Source organism: Coregonus clupeaformis, chromosome 21 (assembly GCF_020615455.1).
Source record: "Coregonus clupeaformis isolate EN_2021a chromosome 21, ASM2061545v1, whole genome shotgun sequence".
Classification (NCBI taxonomy): Eukaryota; Metazoa; Chordata; class Actinopteri; order Salmoniformes; family Salmonidae; genus Coregonus; species Coregonus clupeaformis.
The window spans coordinates 26,797,853-26,816,796 of record NC_059212.1 but is presented as its reverse complement, the minus strand read 5'-3'; the positions used below and the strand labels follow the sequence as shown (position 1 = coordinate 26,816,796).

Here is an 18,944-nt window from a genome sequence, read left to right as displayed (position 1 = left end):
GCTATTGCAACAGCTAATGGGGATCCTAATAAAATGCAACAATGGATCCTTGATCCTGTGGCCTGTGTCAATGCAGCAAAAGAGATGTGTTATTTTCCTCTCAGTTTAAGAAGGAAGGTCACTATTGCATTCCCCCTCAACCAAGAGCACACCATTCACCACAAGGGTCTTCATCATAACAATGTCTGTCTCCATCCTAATGATCCCATAATCATGTGTGACTCCTGTTGTCTGATTTTATTTTATTTGTATTTATCTTTTATTTAACCAGGGAAGCTACATTTAGTTTGACGATTTAATGCAAGTGAGCCTTGGCCAAGAAAATAGCATACATTTATTTACACACACAACACAGACAAATTTCATTTGTGGAGTAAAAACAGTGCATAGAAAGAGCCCTCTTGGGCTGACTGCTGGTGGTGAGATTGACAGAACAGCAGCTGGCTTTTACAGCCTGGGATTGAACAGGGATGATCTGCTCATCCAGAGATGTATTCATAAAGCCTCGGTCGCTCCCAGTGGTACTCTTCCCTTCCCTCTGGCCTCCAACTCCCCCCATATTAATATGATCAGGATGGGTGTTTTCCATTTCTGTTATGTACCATTCTATCTGTGAGATGCTCCCGTTATGTCCTGAGGCTGGGAAGGAGGAGGAGCTCTGAAAGAGGCCATTCAGATGTAATCCAGGGGATTAGGAGCCTTTGGATCAGCTGCTACTGTCATTTACTGTACTTTACATTCTACTGTAGGAGCTCCCATATAAACAGCCTTTGATTTTGACCTCCATGGGGGGAGAATTGATAGGGACTGTGATCTGACAGTAGCCTGGTTTCAAGATCTGTTTGTACTGTCTAGCCAACTTCCTATGGTCATTGTCTGTTTGTGTTGCCTAGCCACCCATAGGAGTTGGCAAGACAACACAAACAAATCTGTGACCAGGCTAATGTGACGGATCCTTTTGGCTTAAAGTTTGACCCGTCACTTTTCTCTGTCCCGCCCAAACTGGAGTTTTAGATTTATGGCAGCGAACATCTGCTGTCCATTTGAGAGGAAATGATGAGATTCCTGTACGTCTTTACGTTCACACAGGGCCACACAGACGTGAGTCAGCGCCTGGGGGACAGCTCCACCGACTCCTCCAGGTCAAGGCCGGACTCAGAGCTGTGGCTCCATTCCTAGGCTACTATTCACTCCAAACTGGTGTGACTCTCTGGGCCTCCAAGCACTTTTTAAAGTGGTTTTGTTTGGCTGTAGGCATCATTTTGTTCTGCTGAAGTCGCAGCCTCTTTTATTGTGTCTTTGTCCTGACGAAGCTTTAAGCCACAGACAGAACTTAAAGGCCACATCCTATCATAACATGAAATAAATAGCTCACCAGTCACCTGCCCAGGCCAAGCTTGCATCCCAAATGGCTCCCTATGTAGTGCATCACTTTTGACCAGGGCCCATAGGGCTTTACATGAAGAATAGGGTGCCATTTGGGAGTCTGTTGTTATTGAGCCCCAGAGGCCGAAGTCTGTAAACGCTGACCTTTCAGGCCAGACACAGCAGCAGATATTGAGTGAGCTTGTCCATAGGATGAAATTCATCTAATGTTTAATCTCCCACACTTCACTACAGGGGATTTTCTTAACTCTCTTTTGTTACTTTTTATGGTTGATTTAGTTTTTTGTCAGTGAAGACAAGCCTTTGATAATTCCCTTGGTCCTTGAAACATCCAAACATTCCTGTTCCATTACATACACAGTGTTATGATGTAGAAGAATAGGGTACACACACACACACACTGAGAGACACACACACACACACACACACACTGAGACACACACACACACACACTGAGACACACACACACACACACACACTGAGACACACACACACACACACACTGACACACACACACACACTGAGACACACACACACTGAGACACGCACACACTGAGACACACACACACACTGAGACACACACACACACACACTGAGACACACACACTGAGACACACACACACACACTGAGACACACACACTGAGACAAACACACACTGAGACACACACACACTTTTTCCAATTCAATATTAGTCAGCCCCAGTATTATGAAAAGGGACTGTGCTCTAAAACTATCATTCTAAACAATGACTGTTCAAAATAAAATTATCCTACTGTGCTCCCAAATGGTACACTATTCCCTATATAGTGCACTACCTTTGACCAGGGCCCAGTGGGCTCTGGTCAAACAGTGCACTATGTAGGGAATAGGGTGCCATTTGGGAACAGCCCAGTGCTCTGTTGAGAGCCATCTGTTCACAGGTTGCATGGCAGGCTAATATATGATAAAGGATTTCTGTTGTCGCGAATGCTGATGGTGCTGTGACCTATAGGCAGGGTCACACATGGTGCCCCGGGGTCATATGTGTTCAAAGGGGATATAGCTGAGTTACATATCACAGTGATTTGACAGATCACACATGGCGGTTTCCAACCCTAAACAGGCTTAATGGGTCTGTTCTTTGGTTATGGAACCAATGTTTGTCAGTAATGATTTAGGTATTGATACAATGCTTTTTTGGTAATGATTGAGATAATGTATGAGGTCATTTCATAGATCCCCAAACAGCCTTAAATGTGTCTGTCTGTTTCAGTTGTCTGGTTTTGGAAGCAATGCTTTGTTGTTAATGACTGGGATATTGTATAAGGCTATTTCATTGGACCACCTGAGACAGGAGAGTTTTAAGAGCTGGCCTTTTGGGGCTTTTAAAGAGATCATAAATGGATGTCCAGAAAAGTAACTGGCTGTGTTTGAAAGTTGAAAAGTCAACTTCTGATCTCTCTCCTGCTGATGCTCTCTAGTCACCTGACATGGCTGTTCGGAGTGGTAGAGTGGTCCTCTGTAGCTCAGCTGGTAGAGCACGGCGCTTGTAACGCCAAGGTAGTGGGTTCGATCCCCGGGACCACCCATACACAAAAAAAAAAAAAAAAAAGGCATATTATTATATTATATTTTAGAGTCTAACAGAGATGATGTCAGGTTTTAATTAGCTTCGCTCTATGGGAGCACAGATGACCTCCACAGCTATCCTCTCACATACATAGATAGGCATCCTCTCCCCTCTGTCATTGTCATGCAAAGATCTGCCGGTCTCATGGTAATTGCCCCCCAAATTAACATAAACACATTTAGCATCTCCATGCCTCTACTCATACAAGCCGCTGATGCACGCCTTTGGAACATCTACATTTAAAAAGTCTAATAAATCAATTTAATATACACCATCACAATAAATCCATTATTTAATTTAGGCAGTTGTAAAGAAAGATAGTGAAGAAAATGTAAATCAGAAGAACAGAATAGGAGTTGTGTACTGTATGTTATCCGGCTCTGCACCAAGCCATAGGCTGTAGGCTTGTTCATTTAGCTGACAAGATATGCTTATTCGTCCCATGCCATTATTTTATATTATATGATTCTATAGTAAGAAGAATATAATTGAACTTGGCTGAATAAAATAGAAAGTATATTTTTCCCATTCCGGAGCAAGTGCGCATATGAAGGCTATGTTGAGTATAAAAGTGATCATTTGAAACAGGTCCTATAGGCTACGCTAGATTTAGTTATTTGGAAACTTTAGTTGTGAATGATACAAACCTTAGAATGTCTTAGAAATCTAAACATATATGGGCTGCATGATGCGACTATAGGCTATTGCTGATTTGTGAGTCGCAAAAAAAGTGTGCGCTCTGTTCCTTGCCTCAGGCTGCACAACTGTTCTCTCATCAGGTGATCCTATTTTCACCCATCAGAATATTCTCAATTTAATCTGGTCTTTACTAATATGTACAATTATCATTATCAAATGGGCAGGAACAGGGGGAAAAAGACATGTCATCCGAATGCACTCGAATAGCGAACGGAGGCCACTGTCCCACAAGTTTGTTTTTCACTCATGCTGGGTAGGCGACTCCGGTTATTTCGCTACACACATCAACCACTGTTTGAGGAGCATGCTGCCTCTTGCTGCGCGACAGGTGATATTCCAACCAAACTCTGTATTCCATGGGCTCTCCAACCATGTTCCTGCAGCTACCCAGTGCTTCATTTGGGAAACCAAGTTAAATCTGTTCGGAAACATCGATAGTAAACTGTTGACAGCTCCTCTCTTTGCTTGCTTGAGAAAGGAATGAAGGAGAGAGAGTGGAGGAGATGGAAACGCACGGTGGTGATGTATTCAGTAGCTGAAGGTAATGTGAGCCTATTAATTATGAAAATAAATAAAAAATCCCTATTACTAGGCTATTCAAAATCAAATGCAACTTCACTATAATTGTAGGCTAACTCTGTAAGCCGCCCTGCACAATCAATGAACTAACAGCATCGCCTAGGCCTATACGTTCTCTCCCAGACTCATGGATAGACATTTTGGAGCATAACATAAGGTAACCAGTCCATCCAGTATGCATAATAATACAGTCCACACTCAAAGAAGATTTACTAGATTTTGTTTAATTTGGGTGTATAGGCTAGACCAATTATGTTTTTCTGGCATGTGTAATATGCAGTAGGCTATGTATTGTATAATGGCACAATCATCATTTTAATTCAGGGTTTCTATCAGGTATGCGTATGCATAAACTCTAATATGCGTATGGGTGTTGAAAGAGCTGTCCATTTCGTTGTTAGGCTTTGGAACAACATCCATAATGACCATGTTTTACACTGTTTCAACCTGTTGTTGAACTTCTTTCTTCAAATCAATCACAGTGAGGTGAGTTTTAAAAGCACTATACTGTTTTGATGATAATGATGTGATTTTTGATTTTATTTGCATTGATGTCAGAGTGGTTAGAGGGACAATAGAGCGCTGAGTACCAACCATTAGTGACCTGATGATCATTAGCGAGTTGTACTACCAATGCATCTCCAGAGTGCATAAGAGGAGATTACTGTGACCCAACGGTCACATGGAATACGGTCAACGTAGCAGCCCTAATCATCATCATCGCTTCTGGGACAAGGTCTGCTCTATTGTATAATGTAGAGACTTAATATATGCCATTTAGCAGATGCTTTTATCCAAAGCGACTTACAATCATGTGTGGATACATTTTACGTATGGGTGGTCCCGGGAATCAAACCCACTATCCTGGCATGGCAAGCGCCATGCTCTACCAACTGAGCTACAGAGGACCTCTCTCTCTCTGGACAAGGGCAGTTTAATAAGTAAGCAGGTGAGCCAGGTGATGTGTTTTAATGGGCCATGGTTGTTTGTTAAGAGTGGGCTTAGAGACAATGGAAGGAAGTTGGTGAGTGATGTGTGGCCTGAGGATGTAGCTAGACTATCTACTGTTCACACCACTTTGCTTTGTTCTTGGTTACGTCCCAAATTCACCCTATTCTCTTTACAGTTCATAGGGCTCTGGTCAAAAGTAGTGCACTATATAGGGAATAGGGTGCCATTTGGGACACCACACTCCATGGTTATGAATAATACATTAGTATACATTAGTTTGATTCATGTTATTTGAGGCTCTACTACTGTGTATTAAAGTCCAGTTTCTGGACCATTTCCCAGCTATGCTGATAGAAACAGGGCACACTATTCCCTAATGTACAGTAGTGCACTATAGGCTCTGGTCAAAGGTAGTGTACTATATAGGGAATAGTGTGCTATTTGGGACACAGCCTTGTCCAAATGGGCCACCACCACGCTCATGTAGTATTTTCTCCCTCTCTCTCTCCCCCTTGCAGCAACAGACTAGCGCCTAGCAACCATGACCGGATACAGCGGCTGAGGCACGAGTTCCAGCAGGCCAGGGGGGACGACGACCCTGACGACCGGAGACGCACCTACAGCTTCGAGCAGCCCTGGGTGAGTGTCTGAGACCGGGCTGAGAACCAGACCGGGCCTGCCTGGCTCTCCATGGATGACCTCCATGGACCCCCTCACTAACCACCACCAACCACCACCTCCACTGTCAGCCTAGGAGGGCTGCTAATACCCTGGCTGGCTGGCTGGCTGGCTGGCTGGCTGGCTGACAGGTTGACTGGCTAGCTGGTTGGCTGGCTGGCTGGCTACATCGTGGAGCCTCCTACTACCACTAACCTCACAACCACCGGGTTTGGCCTGCCCTGAGTATGGACTGTCCAGTATGACACTGACTGAACAACCTCAGCCTATGGAGCTTCTTCTCATTAACTCCTCTATGGGTCTCCCACCTAACCCAGGCTCTTCTCTAATAGGGTTGTTCCATATGATTTCAACGACCGTAACAGGTTTGACGACTTCATCTTAAATCAGCCATAAATCCCCTTGTGACAGGGGAATGGAAGCTTGTTGTGTCCAACAGGGAGGGGCAATTGAATGCTAGCGTCACAATTTTTGTATTTTTAAAACATTTCTTGCCTGTCTATCTATCTATGGGTAACAGGGTTGATGTGTTATGCTCATCCCGCTCAGTTTTCTACCACAATACACCAGAAAATGAGTAGAACCAGCTCACCTGCTTTTACACTGTGACTATTAGATGTTCAGTCTTTTTTTCTTTTTTTAAGGAATAGTTTCACCATATTAAAATGAGAGTTCAGTTCATGTAACAAGGTTGACCTTAAAATGAGGGACTGTTTTTTTTCCCCCTTAAAAGGAATCACTAATAACATGAAATAAATAATAATATTCAGAAATGACTTTGTCAAAGCAACAAAATAACTAGGGCTTTAGAATGATGGTGAAAACTTGTAGAACTGTTGGGGTTAAGTGGAGAAATGTTGGGGTTAAGTGGTTTAAAATCTTCCTAGAAGTCAGAGGGTGTATGGAGGGACATGTTAAAATCCTGAGTTTTGGCACTTTAGTCTTTATTCATATTTAAAGTCAGATTTATTGAATTCTCCATGTGGTCTATATTAAAAGGCACTTCATTGAATATAACAGGCTTTTATCGTTCAATATTGGTGCACAATTTCGACATTAAATATCAAAGGGACGCAAAAGGCACTATTTTTGTGGAGTGACCCAGAAGTGCTCAAAGTTTAAGTTATAAAATACTTTGACAACCCCGTTTGTAAGCTTTTAAATGATATCAAACTCAACCTTTTTGACCACTTCTACCACAGGCAAACATGTATGGAAGGTTTTGTTCAAATCAAAAGGGGTGCAGTCAGAAAGGGATTGAAATCATATGGAACAACCCAATAACTCTTACAACAACGTTTGAGTCCCAAATGGCACCCTATTCCCTATGTAGTGCACTACTTTTGACCAGAGGCCTATGGGACCTGGTTAAAAGTAGTGCACTACATAGAAAATAGGGTGCCATTTGGGATGTGACCAACATCTCCACCTGCATGTGTCTAGGAGCATGTGACCCTCTGGCACGCTCACCTGACCTCTAACCCCACCCGTCACAACCACCACCCCCATCGTACCACCCTTCTCATCCCATCTGCCATCAATGCTATCTGTTGGGTCTGTCTGTCTGTCTGTCTGTCACTCACAAAAGAAGGACCCGCCCACCTTCTCATGGACCAATGGACTCCTGTCTGTGTGTGTCTAATTGTGGGGGGTGCTTTCAGTGTGATAAACACAGCTTGTCGGTTTTAACTGTGCCTTTTTAGAGAAGAGGTTTAGGTGGTGTGGATTGTTTTGGAATTTGTACTCTCTTTTGATGGCATGGCCACAAAAATAGGATGAGTGTTAACTTATGCCTTCATAATTCTTAAAGACAGTAAGACCATTCTATGATGTAATTTAAGGTATCTGGTCCCTATATTAAGACTGCACTATGTCCCATTTTACCATCCATTGCACCAGCAGTATGCCTTAAGTATACATTTTACATTCTGTCTGTTACGTCGTAAAATGATGAATTATCAGCTAAATCATTTGCCTAATGGTTGAAAGTCACTACTTTAATATTTCTATATTGTTGTGTGATGTCTTTGTCCTATAACCACTGCTGTATATATTTAAATATTTGTTGTATTAACCTATACATTGTTATGACGTACATTTTTACTAATTCAACTTTCATCACTTAGGCCTATAAATGTGTGATGTTGTTTTTAGTGCTGGTTTAGACACTGTCAACATGTAGCTTTTTATAATCTTTATATGGCGTTTATATTATGTTGTCTAAGGATTGATTTTAATGAATTTTCCAACAGTTGTAAACTGAGAGCTCATGAACAGACTCCATTGACCTCTGGGGCTGTATGAATCAGGTGGATCAGAGTAGAAGGACTGAGCTAGGATCATTCATTGTGATCTCAAATGCAGAACTGATCCTAGATCAGCACTCCTACTCTGTGACGTGTCATACATACGGCCCTGGGCTTCTTTTATAGGGGATGATGATAAATCCAATAAAAAGCTTGGTCTTGTTTTGAGACACTGAGTGTGCTATGTGTGTGGGAAAGGGCTTTCAAGCTGCACTTTGTTTCTCTACACAGTAAAGCATGCACATACAGGTTGTGTCCCAAATGACACCCTATTCCCTATATAATGCACTACTTCTGACCAGAGCCTTATGGGGATAGGGTGCTATTTGGGACTCAGACATGGTCATTAAAGGGGCAATCTGCGGTTGCTACATCCATTTTTGGACTTATAAATGAATGATATGTACCCATTGATTCTTGAAGAATATAACTTATAAATGCCTCATGAGCTTAGTTCAACTGTCGTACCCCATCAGAACCCAAAATAAAAGCTTGTTATACTCCAATGTTTGTAAACAATGTAAATGTAAACAAACATTACATAGCCTCAAACATGGTTTAAACTATACATGTGATATAATGGATGGTCAGTCCTTGCATCCATAGCTCTGTCTATTACATTTCTCTAGCCCCATCACTCAGCCGTTTTAAAGTCCTTAATAATACCATCACATTGTTTGTTTACATTACTGGTAGAAAGCAAAGTTACCATGTTCCCATGACCGCACCATTTAAGGGACAGAGTCAGACATGATTGCCGTCACAATTTATTTCTAAATAACAGAATAACCAACCTCTTACAGAACCGCACAGTAATCAACAGTAATTTTGTGTTATTAGATTTTTTTCCATGCCATACTAATTGCCATAGTATGGAAAATGGTAACATATGTAGCTGAAACTCAATTATGCTCCCTGTGCATATACATACATTGTGGCTTTGTCCCAAATAGCACCCTTTCCCCTATATTGCGCAATGCTTTATGCACTATATAGGGGATAGAGTGCTATTTGGGACGCAGAATGCATTTGTAGCTGTGTTATCATTAGAGTGAATTGATCAGAATAAGACGCCCTATACATCAGAACATTAACCCCATCAGTCCAGCACCACCCACTCCATTCCATTTAGCTTGAGGAGACAGACTCAGTACATAAAGTTCAATTAACATATTCATGCCTTCTGTAGTGGCCATAGTGTCTGATCTAGAGTCTAGACTAGTGTCACAAGTCCAAAGAAATAGAATTACACAATGGGTAGACTACACTCAATATGGCCATTGGCCCACCCATCACCGAACGCTGACTTGAATGGGAATGTCTGTTCTAGTAATTATATTTCTATGGTCAAGTCTGCAAGAAGAATGAGTTCTCTACATACACAAGGTGAATAGAGTTCTGGGAATTCCATTCTGGGGCCCATAGGGTAAACAGTGAAGGGAGAGTACAGCCATGTGGAAGCACTGACCCTATCACTGTGAGTGTTCTTAGCAGGCTTTGATATTACAGGTCAGGCCAGCCCTGTGCATTATCTCCGCTATAGCCCGCTGGGGCCTGCTGTCTCTTTTCTCCGAAGTCCAGCCTGTCTGTAGTTGTGTGCTGCAAATCACTTCCCTAATGATCCGGTTCTGCATGCTGTTTAGTTAGGTGTTCCTGGTTAGCGGAGGTTAGACAGCTCTACCTCTGATTGCTACCCCTCTGGATGGTATATTTCTCACTGTAGTACTTTGGTCCAGAGGAGAGCGGAGGAATGTGTCTTGTGTTCTGACGGGAGAAAAAGTTTTGGAAATGGGTACTACCTAAACTCGTCCAATAAGAACACAGATTGTCACTTTGCGTTGCAAAACCTTCTGCTACGGTGTGACCTACTGAACACAACCCTGTTTCCTTGGCTAATTCCATCACAGTGACTGATAGACTGTGATGCTTCTACGTTGGGGAACCTTTATTGCAGTCATTTACCACACTGAGAGCAGTGCATCCACAGGGGCTGCTTTCGCCAGCCAAAAGCATTATATTGCCTCTGTATTTTATCTTAGCGCCTTCCACATTCATTTTAATACCTCGATTAGCTTTATGGGTCGTGGTTTTCTAGCTTTGTTTCCTCATGTTACGAAGTTATTATTTCAAGACACTAAAGGGATCATGTATATCCAATGCCACCATATTGCAAACTGTAATTTACGTATGCAATATGTAATATGCGCAATGAAATTCACATCTGGAAATTACTATGCGATAGCTAGCGACATGGATGGAGATCAGCTACCTTTAGGTGTCCCTGGCCTGTTCCATGGTCTGGCTGGGATCGCCATGGCAACAGATAGAGTGCGACAGCACGTCAACAGCCCAGGTTATGCCAATCAATCCCAGATTGCAGGGATTCATTAGGTTTAATGTGGGTGTCTCCTCCCTGCGATGACGAGACACATCGCTTTATGGCTCTTCCACCGCTAGAGCGTGGCACTCTGGATGAATACTTGGCACAGCCCATCAAAGTAATTAGATAGCCTTTGTGTTATGACTGATCTGCAGCCATTACACCCACCTCCTCACTAATGAAAGATGGGGAAGGAGAACAAAGACGTGGTAGTTAGTCGTTACGCTGACATGTTTCAGTGTGTTCCATGGAGGATATATGGATGTGTGACTGAAATGGCACCCTATTCCCTTATATAGTGCACCATTGTTGACCAGACCCCGGTCAAAAGTAGTGCACTATGTAGTGTATAGTGTGCCATTTGGGAGGCATCCACTGTCACCTGCCAGGAGGGGCTGGAGATAAGTGAATGATGATGCTGTTCCTCCGTGGCGTGCCGTGGCATACACTGGTTGTTCAGGATGGTTAATGACCTGTGCTAGGGAGTCGGTTGGGAGGTGAAGAGAGGAAGCCATTTGCTTCATTAACACCACAGTACTAACATCCATCACATCTCATCTCCGTCCACCCTGCATCTCCAGCATGCTCCTCCGTCCTCTCCTCTGTCTGTCAGTCTAACCTCTGTTTGACCTGGCCACGATGAAGGACAAGAGCAGTTCATGTCTGGATGGCTCCTGGTAAGTGTATTGCAGAGCCATACATTTAGAGAGTTTGGCAAACCTTTAGCACCTATTTATTCATAGGTTCATGTACTGTAAATGCGTCCTAATACATTTGGTAGAATCTCAATGTCCAAACTAAATGTATGGCTCTGGTGTACTGTATGTCTGATAGTTGTGTGTGTTGAATAACCAGGATGTTGGCCCCTCCCTCTTTCAGCCCAACAACACCAACACAGGCCCGTACCAGACAGACAGACAACAGACGGGCCGTCACTCTGTGTCTGTAGAGGTGCAGAGACAGAGACAGAGGCAGGAGGAGAGAGACGCCTTCCAACAGGCGCAGAGACAGTACAGCTCCCTGCCACGGTGAGAGCGAGAGAGAGTCTGTGTCTGCGTGCGTGCGTGCGTCTGTGGAACAGAGAGACAGGGAGAGAACACACATAGGCCATACAATGTTTTCCACGGTCAACATAATCCATATCTTTTTTTTCAATTTACATTTGAGTCATTTAGCAGATGCTATTATCCAGAGCGACTTACAGGAGCAATTAGGGTTAAGTGCCTTGCTCAAGGGCACAATGACAGATTTTTCACCTAGTCGGCTCGGGGATTTGGGCAAGCGATGTTTCGGTAACTGGCCCAACACTCTTAACCGCTTGGCTAACGGCCGTGACCATGGTATTATGCATTCATATACATAACATCAGCCTACTATTATCAGCCCACATATACAAATGGGTCATTCCTGTCAAAGCACAAAACCCACAGACACATATCAAATCAAATGTTATTGGTCACATACACATATTTAGTAGATGTTATTGCGGGTGTAACGAAATGCTTGTGTTCCTAGCTCCAACAGTGCAGTAGTATCTCACAATTCACAACAATACACACAAATATAAAGTAAAAGAATGGAATTAAGAAATATATAAATATTAGGAAGAGTAATGTTGAAGTGGCATTGACTAAAATACAGTAGAATAGAATACAGTATATACATATGATATGAGTAAAGCAGTATGTAAACATTATTATTAAAGTGACTAGTGATTCCATGTCTATGAATGTAGGGCAGCAGCCTCTAAGGTGCAGGGTTGAGTAACCGGGTGGTAGCCGGCTAGTGATGGCTATATAACAGTCTGATGGCCTTGAGATAAGCTGTTTTTAATTCTCTCGGTCCCAGCTTTGATGCACCTGTACTGACCTCGCCTTCTGGATGGTAGTGGGGTGAACAGGCCGTGGCTCTGGTGGTTGATGTCCTTGATTATCTTTTTGGCCTTCCTGTGACATCGGGTGCTGTAGGTGTCCTGGAGGGCAGGCAGTGTGCCCCTGGTGATGCGTTGTGAAACCGTAGTCTGGGGCTACGTCCCAAATGGCCCCCTATTCCCTACATAAAGTATGATTTTGACCACAGCCCTATAGGCCCTATAGGCCCTGGTCAAAGTAGTCCACAATGTAAGGAATAAGGGGCCATTTGGGACGCAGCCAGGCTGTATAACATTACCAGCCCCAGTAATCTGACATGATCTGACATGAGATAATGTGGTTACCTTTGATCTACATGATATGTGTGTTATTACAGAAAGTGGTGTGTCTATCTGTGGCTTGTGATTGACTGAGGGGTTAGAGGATAGATCATGCTTGTGTAGTGGTAAGCTGCTAAATTAGCTGGATTGGACTGTACTGTGGATGGTAGGTGTGTTGTGGTAGCGATGACTGTGTGTACAGGTGTGTGTGTGTTGGGCAAACCCTAATCAGTTTAGTTAACTTTAGGGGGTGGTTTTCCCCAGACCCTCCACAATTACAGTACACTAAACTTTCAAGGCCTGGTGGATGTTGAAAACAAGTAGCTCCAACCACAACAAATTGCAAACCTTGCTAGTTACCGTAGAAACTGGAGGAAGCGTGTGATCGAACTGCTCTGCAGCTGAACCATGATGATGATATACTGTATGCTAACTACTACAGTCAGTGGTGAGTTTGAACCAAGGGACACATTTTACAGTAACCTGAGATACACTACATTACCAAAAGTATGTGGACACCTGCTCGTCAAACATCTCATTCCAAAATCATGGGCATTAATATGGAGTTGGTCCCCCCTTTGCTGCTATAACAGCCTCCGCTCTTCTGGGAAGGCATTCCACTAGATGTTGGAACATTGCTGCAGGGACTTGCTTCCATTCAGCCATGAGCATTAGTGAGGTCGGGCACTGATGTTGGGCGATTAGGCCTGGCTCGCAGTCAGCGTTTAATTTTTAGATGGGGTTGAGGTCAGGGCTCGGTGCAGGCCAGTCAAGTTCTTCCACACCGATCTCGAAAAACCATTTCTGTATGGACCATTATTCCTCCTACACCAAACTTTACAGTTGGCACTATGAATTGGGGTAGGTAGCGTTCTCCTGGCATCCGCCAAACCCAGATTCGTCCGTCGGACTGCCAGATGGTGAAGTGTGATTCATCACTTCAGAGAATGTGTTGGCACTGCTCCAGAGTCCAATGGCGGCGAGCTTTACACCACTCCAGCCGACGCTTGGCATTGCGCATGGTGATCTTAGGCTTGTGTGCGGCTGCTCGGCTATGGAAACCCATTTCATGAAGCTCCCAACGGACAGTTCTTGTGCTGACGTTGCTTCCAGTGGCATTTTGGAACTCGGTAGTGAGTGTAGCAACCGAGGACAGACGATTTTTACGAGCTACGTGCTTCAGCACTCGGCGGTCCCATTCTGTGAGCTTGTGTGGTCTACCACTTCGCGGCTGAGCTGTTGTGACTTCTAGACATTTTACATTTACATTTTAGTCATTTAGCAGACGCTCTTATCCAGAGCGACTTACAGTTAGTGAGTGCATACATTATTATTTTTTCATACTGGAATCGAACCCACAACCCTGGCGTTGCAAATGCCATCCCTGCCGGTCATTCCCTCCCCTACCCTGGACGACACTGGGCCAATTGTGCGCCGCCCCATAGACGTTTCCACTTCACAATAACAGCACTTAGAGTTGACCGGGGCAGCTCTAGCAGGGCAGAAATTTTATGAACTGACTTGTTGGAAAGGTCGCATTCTTTGACAAGTGCCATGTTGAAAGTCACAGCGCTTCAGTAAGGCCATTCTACTGCCAATGTTTGTCTATGGAGATTGCATTGCTACAGTGGGGAAAAAAAGTATTTAGTCAGCCACCAATTGTGCAAGTTCTCCCACTTAAAAAGATGAGAGAGGCCTGTAATTTTCATCATAGGTACACGTCAACTATGACAGACAAATTGAGATAATAAATTCCAGAAAATCACATTGTAAGATTTTTAATGAATTTATTTGCAAATTATGGTGGAAAATAAGTATTTGGTCACCTACAAACAAGCAAGATTTCTGGCTCTCACAGACCTGTAACTTCTTCTTTAAGAGGCTCCTCTGTCCTCCAGTCGTTATCAGTATAAAAGACACCTGTCCACAACCTCAAACAGTCACACTCCAAACTCCACTATGGCCAAGACCAAAGAGCTGTCAAAGGACACCAGAAACACAATTGTAGACCTACACCAGGCTGGGAAGACTGAATCTGCAATAGGTAAGCAGCTTGGTTTGAAGAAATCAACTGTGGGAGCAATTATTAGGAAATGGAAGACATACAAGACCACTGATAATCTCCCTCGATCTGGGACTCCACGCAAGATCTCACCCCGTTGGGTCAAAATGATCACAAGAACGGTGAGCAAAAATCCCAGAACCACATGGGGGGACCTAGTGAATGACCTGCAGAGAGCTGGGACCAAAGTAACAAAGCCTACCATCAGTAACACACTACGCCGCTAGGGACTCAAATCCTTCAGTGCCAGACGTGTCCCCCTGCTTAAGCCAGTACATGTCCAGGCCCATCTGAAGTTTGCTAGAGTGCATTTTGGATGATCCAGAAGAGGATTGGGAGAATGTCATATGGTCAGATGAAACCAAAATATAACTTTTTGGTAATAACTCAACTCGTCTTGTTTGGAGGACAAAGAATGCTGAGTTGCATCCAAAGAACACCATACCTACTGTGAAGCATGGGGGTGGAAACATCATGCTTTGGGGCTGTTTTTCTGCAAAGGGACCAGGACGACTGATCCGTGTAAAGGAAAGAATGAATGGGGCCATGTATCGTGAGATTTTGAGTGAAAACCTCCTTCCATCAGCAATGACATTGAAGATGAAACGTGGCTGGGTCTTTCAGCATGACAATGATCCCAAACACACCGCCCGGGCAACGAAGGAGTGGCTTCGTAAGAAGCATTTCAAGGTCCTGGAGTGGCCTAGCCAGTCTCCAGATCTCAACCCCATAGAAAATCTTTGGAGGGAGTTGAAAGTCCGTGTTGCCCAGCGACAGCCCCAAAACATCACTGCTCTAGAGGAGATCTGCATGGAGTAATGGGCCAAAATACCAGCAACAGTGTGTGAAAACTTAGTGAGGATTTACAGAAAACGTTTGACCTGTGTCATTGCCAACAAAGGGTATATAACAAAGTATTGAGAAACTTTTGTTATTGACCAAATACTTATTTTCCACCATAATTTGCAAATAAATTCATAAAAAATCCTACAATGCAATTTTCTGGAGAAAAAAATTCTCATTTTGTCTGTAATAGTTGACGTGTACCTATGATGAAAATTACAGGACTCTCTCATCTTTTTAAGTGGGAGAACTTGCACAATTGGTGGCTGACTAAATACTTTTTATCCCCACTGTATGTGCTAGATTTTATACACCTGTCAGCATGGGTGTGGCTGAAATAGCTGAATCTATTCATTTGAAGGGGTGTCCACATACTTTTGTGTATATAGTGTATGTTCCCTCCCGAGTGGCGCAGTGGTCTAAGGCACTGCATCGCAGTGCTAGCTGTGCCACTAGAGATCCTGGTTCGAATCCAGGCTCTGTCGTAGCCGGCCGCGACCGGGAGACCCATGGGGCGGCGCACAATTGGCCCAGTGTCGTCCAGGGTAGGGGAGGGAATGGCCGGCAGGGATGTAGCTCAGTTGGTAGAGCATGGCGTTTGCAACGCCAGGGTTGTGGGTTCGATTCCCACGGGGGGCCAGTATGAAAAATAAAAAAATAATGTATGCAGTAACTAACTGTAAGTCGCTCTGGATAAGAGCGTCTGCTAAATGACTAAAATGTAAATGTAACAGCGAAGCCCCAATATGCTCTGGACCCTACATTCTCCAGTCAGCAATGAATTATCACCAAGATGTAATCTCCTAGTCTCCGAGCTAGTACTTCATCAGTTCGGCTTAATCCTCTGTTGTTGATACAGATTCCCGCTTGATAAATATTTGAAGAAGCAGCTTTGTTTAAGGCGGAGATTTATTGTACAAATGTCTCCGATGCCTGGTCAAAGAAACATCCTGTGGCTTTGTGGTGTAATATCATTGTAATTCTATTAAGGCCAGTTGTGTTTAGATAAACCTGTTTGTATTATCTTAAGAATCTGATTGTTTACCTTCAAAATTCCATTGTATGACCAGACCACAGGCTTGGAGTAATATGGGGCCTGGTATCAGCTTGTGTGATTTTGATGGATTTCATATGGCCCCAGACACACACACACACACACACAACCGCTGCCATTGGTTGAATGGCTGAATCATGGCCTATGCGTTCAAAAACAGCTTTCGTTTCAGATTAAGGTCAGTTTCCTCTTGGTGAAGCTTTGATAAACAAGGGGTTCCAATTCAAATAAACCTCATTTGAACAATGACTGTTGTTGAGAGCCCATATTCATCAATGACACAGCATTGATCTCGCAGCCAAAGTCATGCCATTTACAGCAGGACCAAATGGCCTCCGTCTGCAACAGCTGCCGTAGCTTTGGTCTCTTTAGAACACTGTCTAAGTGCGTCCCAAATGGCACCCTATTCCCAAAATAGTGTACTACTTTTGACCAGAGCCCTATGGGCCCTAGTCAAAAATTGTGCACTAAGGGAATAGTGTGCCATTTGGGCCGCAGAGAGTGTGACTAATGCCACATGTTCCTACTCCTTCCCTCCTCTCACTTACTCTATTTACATCATATGTACGGTACTGGCACAATATCTAATGGAGAAGAGATAGCTGGTTTACATTACTCACAGAGAATCAGCCCAACTGTGTCTTTTATGTCAATGTATGAAATGAAATAATATGTGGAGGATGAGGAGACCCATCTTTTGAAATTGGAATTGTTCAATCAAGGGTTTAATGTAAATTGTTGGGTTTGTGTTTCTATGTATGTTATGGGTTGAAAGAAAGCATATCTACACTGAACAAAAATATAAACACAACATGTAAAGTGTTGGTCCCATGTTTCATGAGCTGAAATAAAAGATCCCAGCTTATTTCTCTCAAATTGTGTGCACAAATGTGTTTACATCCCTGTTATTGAGCATTTCTCCTTTGCCAAGATAATCCATCCACCTGACAGGTGTGGCATATCAATAATCTGATTAAACAGCATGATCATTACACAGGTGCAACTTGTGCTGGGGACAATAAAAGGCCACTCTAAAATGTGCAGTTTTGTCACAAAACAGATGTCTCATGTTTTGAGGGAGTGTGTAATTGGCATGCTGACTGCAGGAATGTCCACTAGAGCTCTTGTCAATTGAATGTTCATTTCTCTACCATAGGCCACCTCCAATGTCATTTTAGAGAATTTGGTAGTACGTCCAACCAGTCTCACAACCGTAGACCACGTATATGTCGTCGTGTGGGTGAGCGGTTTGCTGATGTCAACGTTGTGAACAGAGTGCCCCATGGTGCCGGTGGGGTTATGGTATGGGCAGGCATAAGCTACGGACAACGAACACAATTGCATTTTATCGATGGCAATTTGAATGCAGAAAAATACCGTGACTAGATCGTGAGGCCTATTGTGTGGTCAAATGTTTTTGTATTCTGTATTCCCAGTCATGTAAAATCCATAGATATGGGCCTAATTTATTTAAATTTACTGATTTCCTCAAATGAACTGTAACTCGGTAAAATCAATGAAATTGTTGCGTATTGCGTTTATATTTTTGTTCAGTATATTTCTATCCGGTCATCTTCACACAAAGGTCTGGTATCACACAAATGTCTCATCATTGTTTTTCTTCAAATACAGAAATAATAAGGTATCTTCTTCCCAGCTGGTTGATAAACCCACTAATTATGCATGGCTCTGAGACAAAAGCCTGTTAGTTGCAGACCTGGGTTCAAATACTATTTGAAATCTTTCATATACTTTGAGTGTTTGCTCTATCCTTCCTAGAGTGCCAGGTGGGTGGGGTTTAGAGTTTTGGGACTATTCTATTGGTCCACAGATAAAGTATTTGAAATTATTTCAAATAGTGTTTGAACCCAGGTCTGGTTGGTTGATGTTATTGTGTCTGTTCCATTTCTCCTGCCCCTGAGATAAGCAGTGGTCTAGGCCTGAACACTCATGCATATCATATGGGCTGAACAAAGAGAGCTCACAAAGTGCCCAGTCAAGCATGAGTCGGGTGATGTCACACACACTGACTGACTGTATGTTGTAGGGAAGAAGGAGGCTGACAGCTCCTCCTTTTTATATACCATGTCAGATTTCTACTTTGAAACCACCAGCGTGACATAGTGGGACCGGTTGAGTCTCATTTGCAACAGGGCTGCTATTACTGTCTGTCGAACCCAATGGGCCTGTCTGTCCTTCACAGTA

The 18,944-nt window shown here is 43.4% G+C and overlaps 1 protein-coding gene across 1 annotated transcript in view; it reads left to right on the top strand.

Moving 5' to 3' along the window:
• LOC121535161 (partitioning defective 3 homolog) overlaps positions 1-18,944 on the top strand; it is a 222,031-nt gene that overhangs the window by 200,599 nt on the left and 2,488 nt on the right. Inside the window, 2 exon segments of the mRNA XM_041841940.2 lie at positions 5,744-5,864; positions 11,469-11,617. Coding sequence (XP_041697874.2) covers positions 5,744-5,864; positions 11,469-11,617 — 270 coding nt within the window.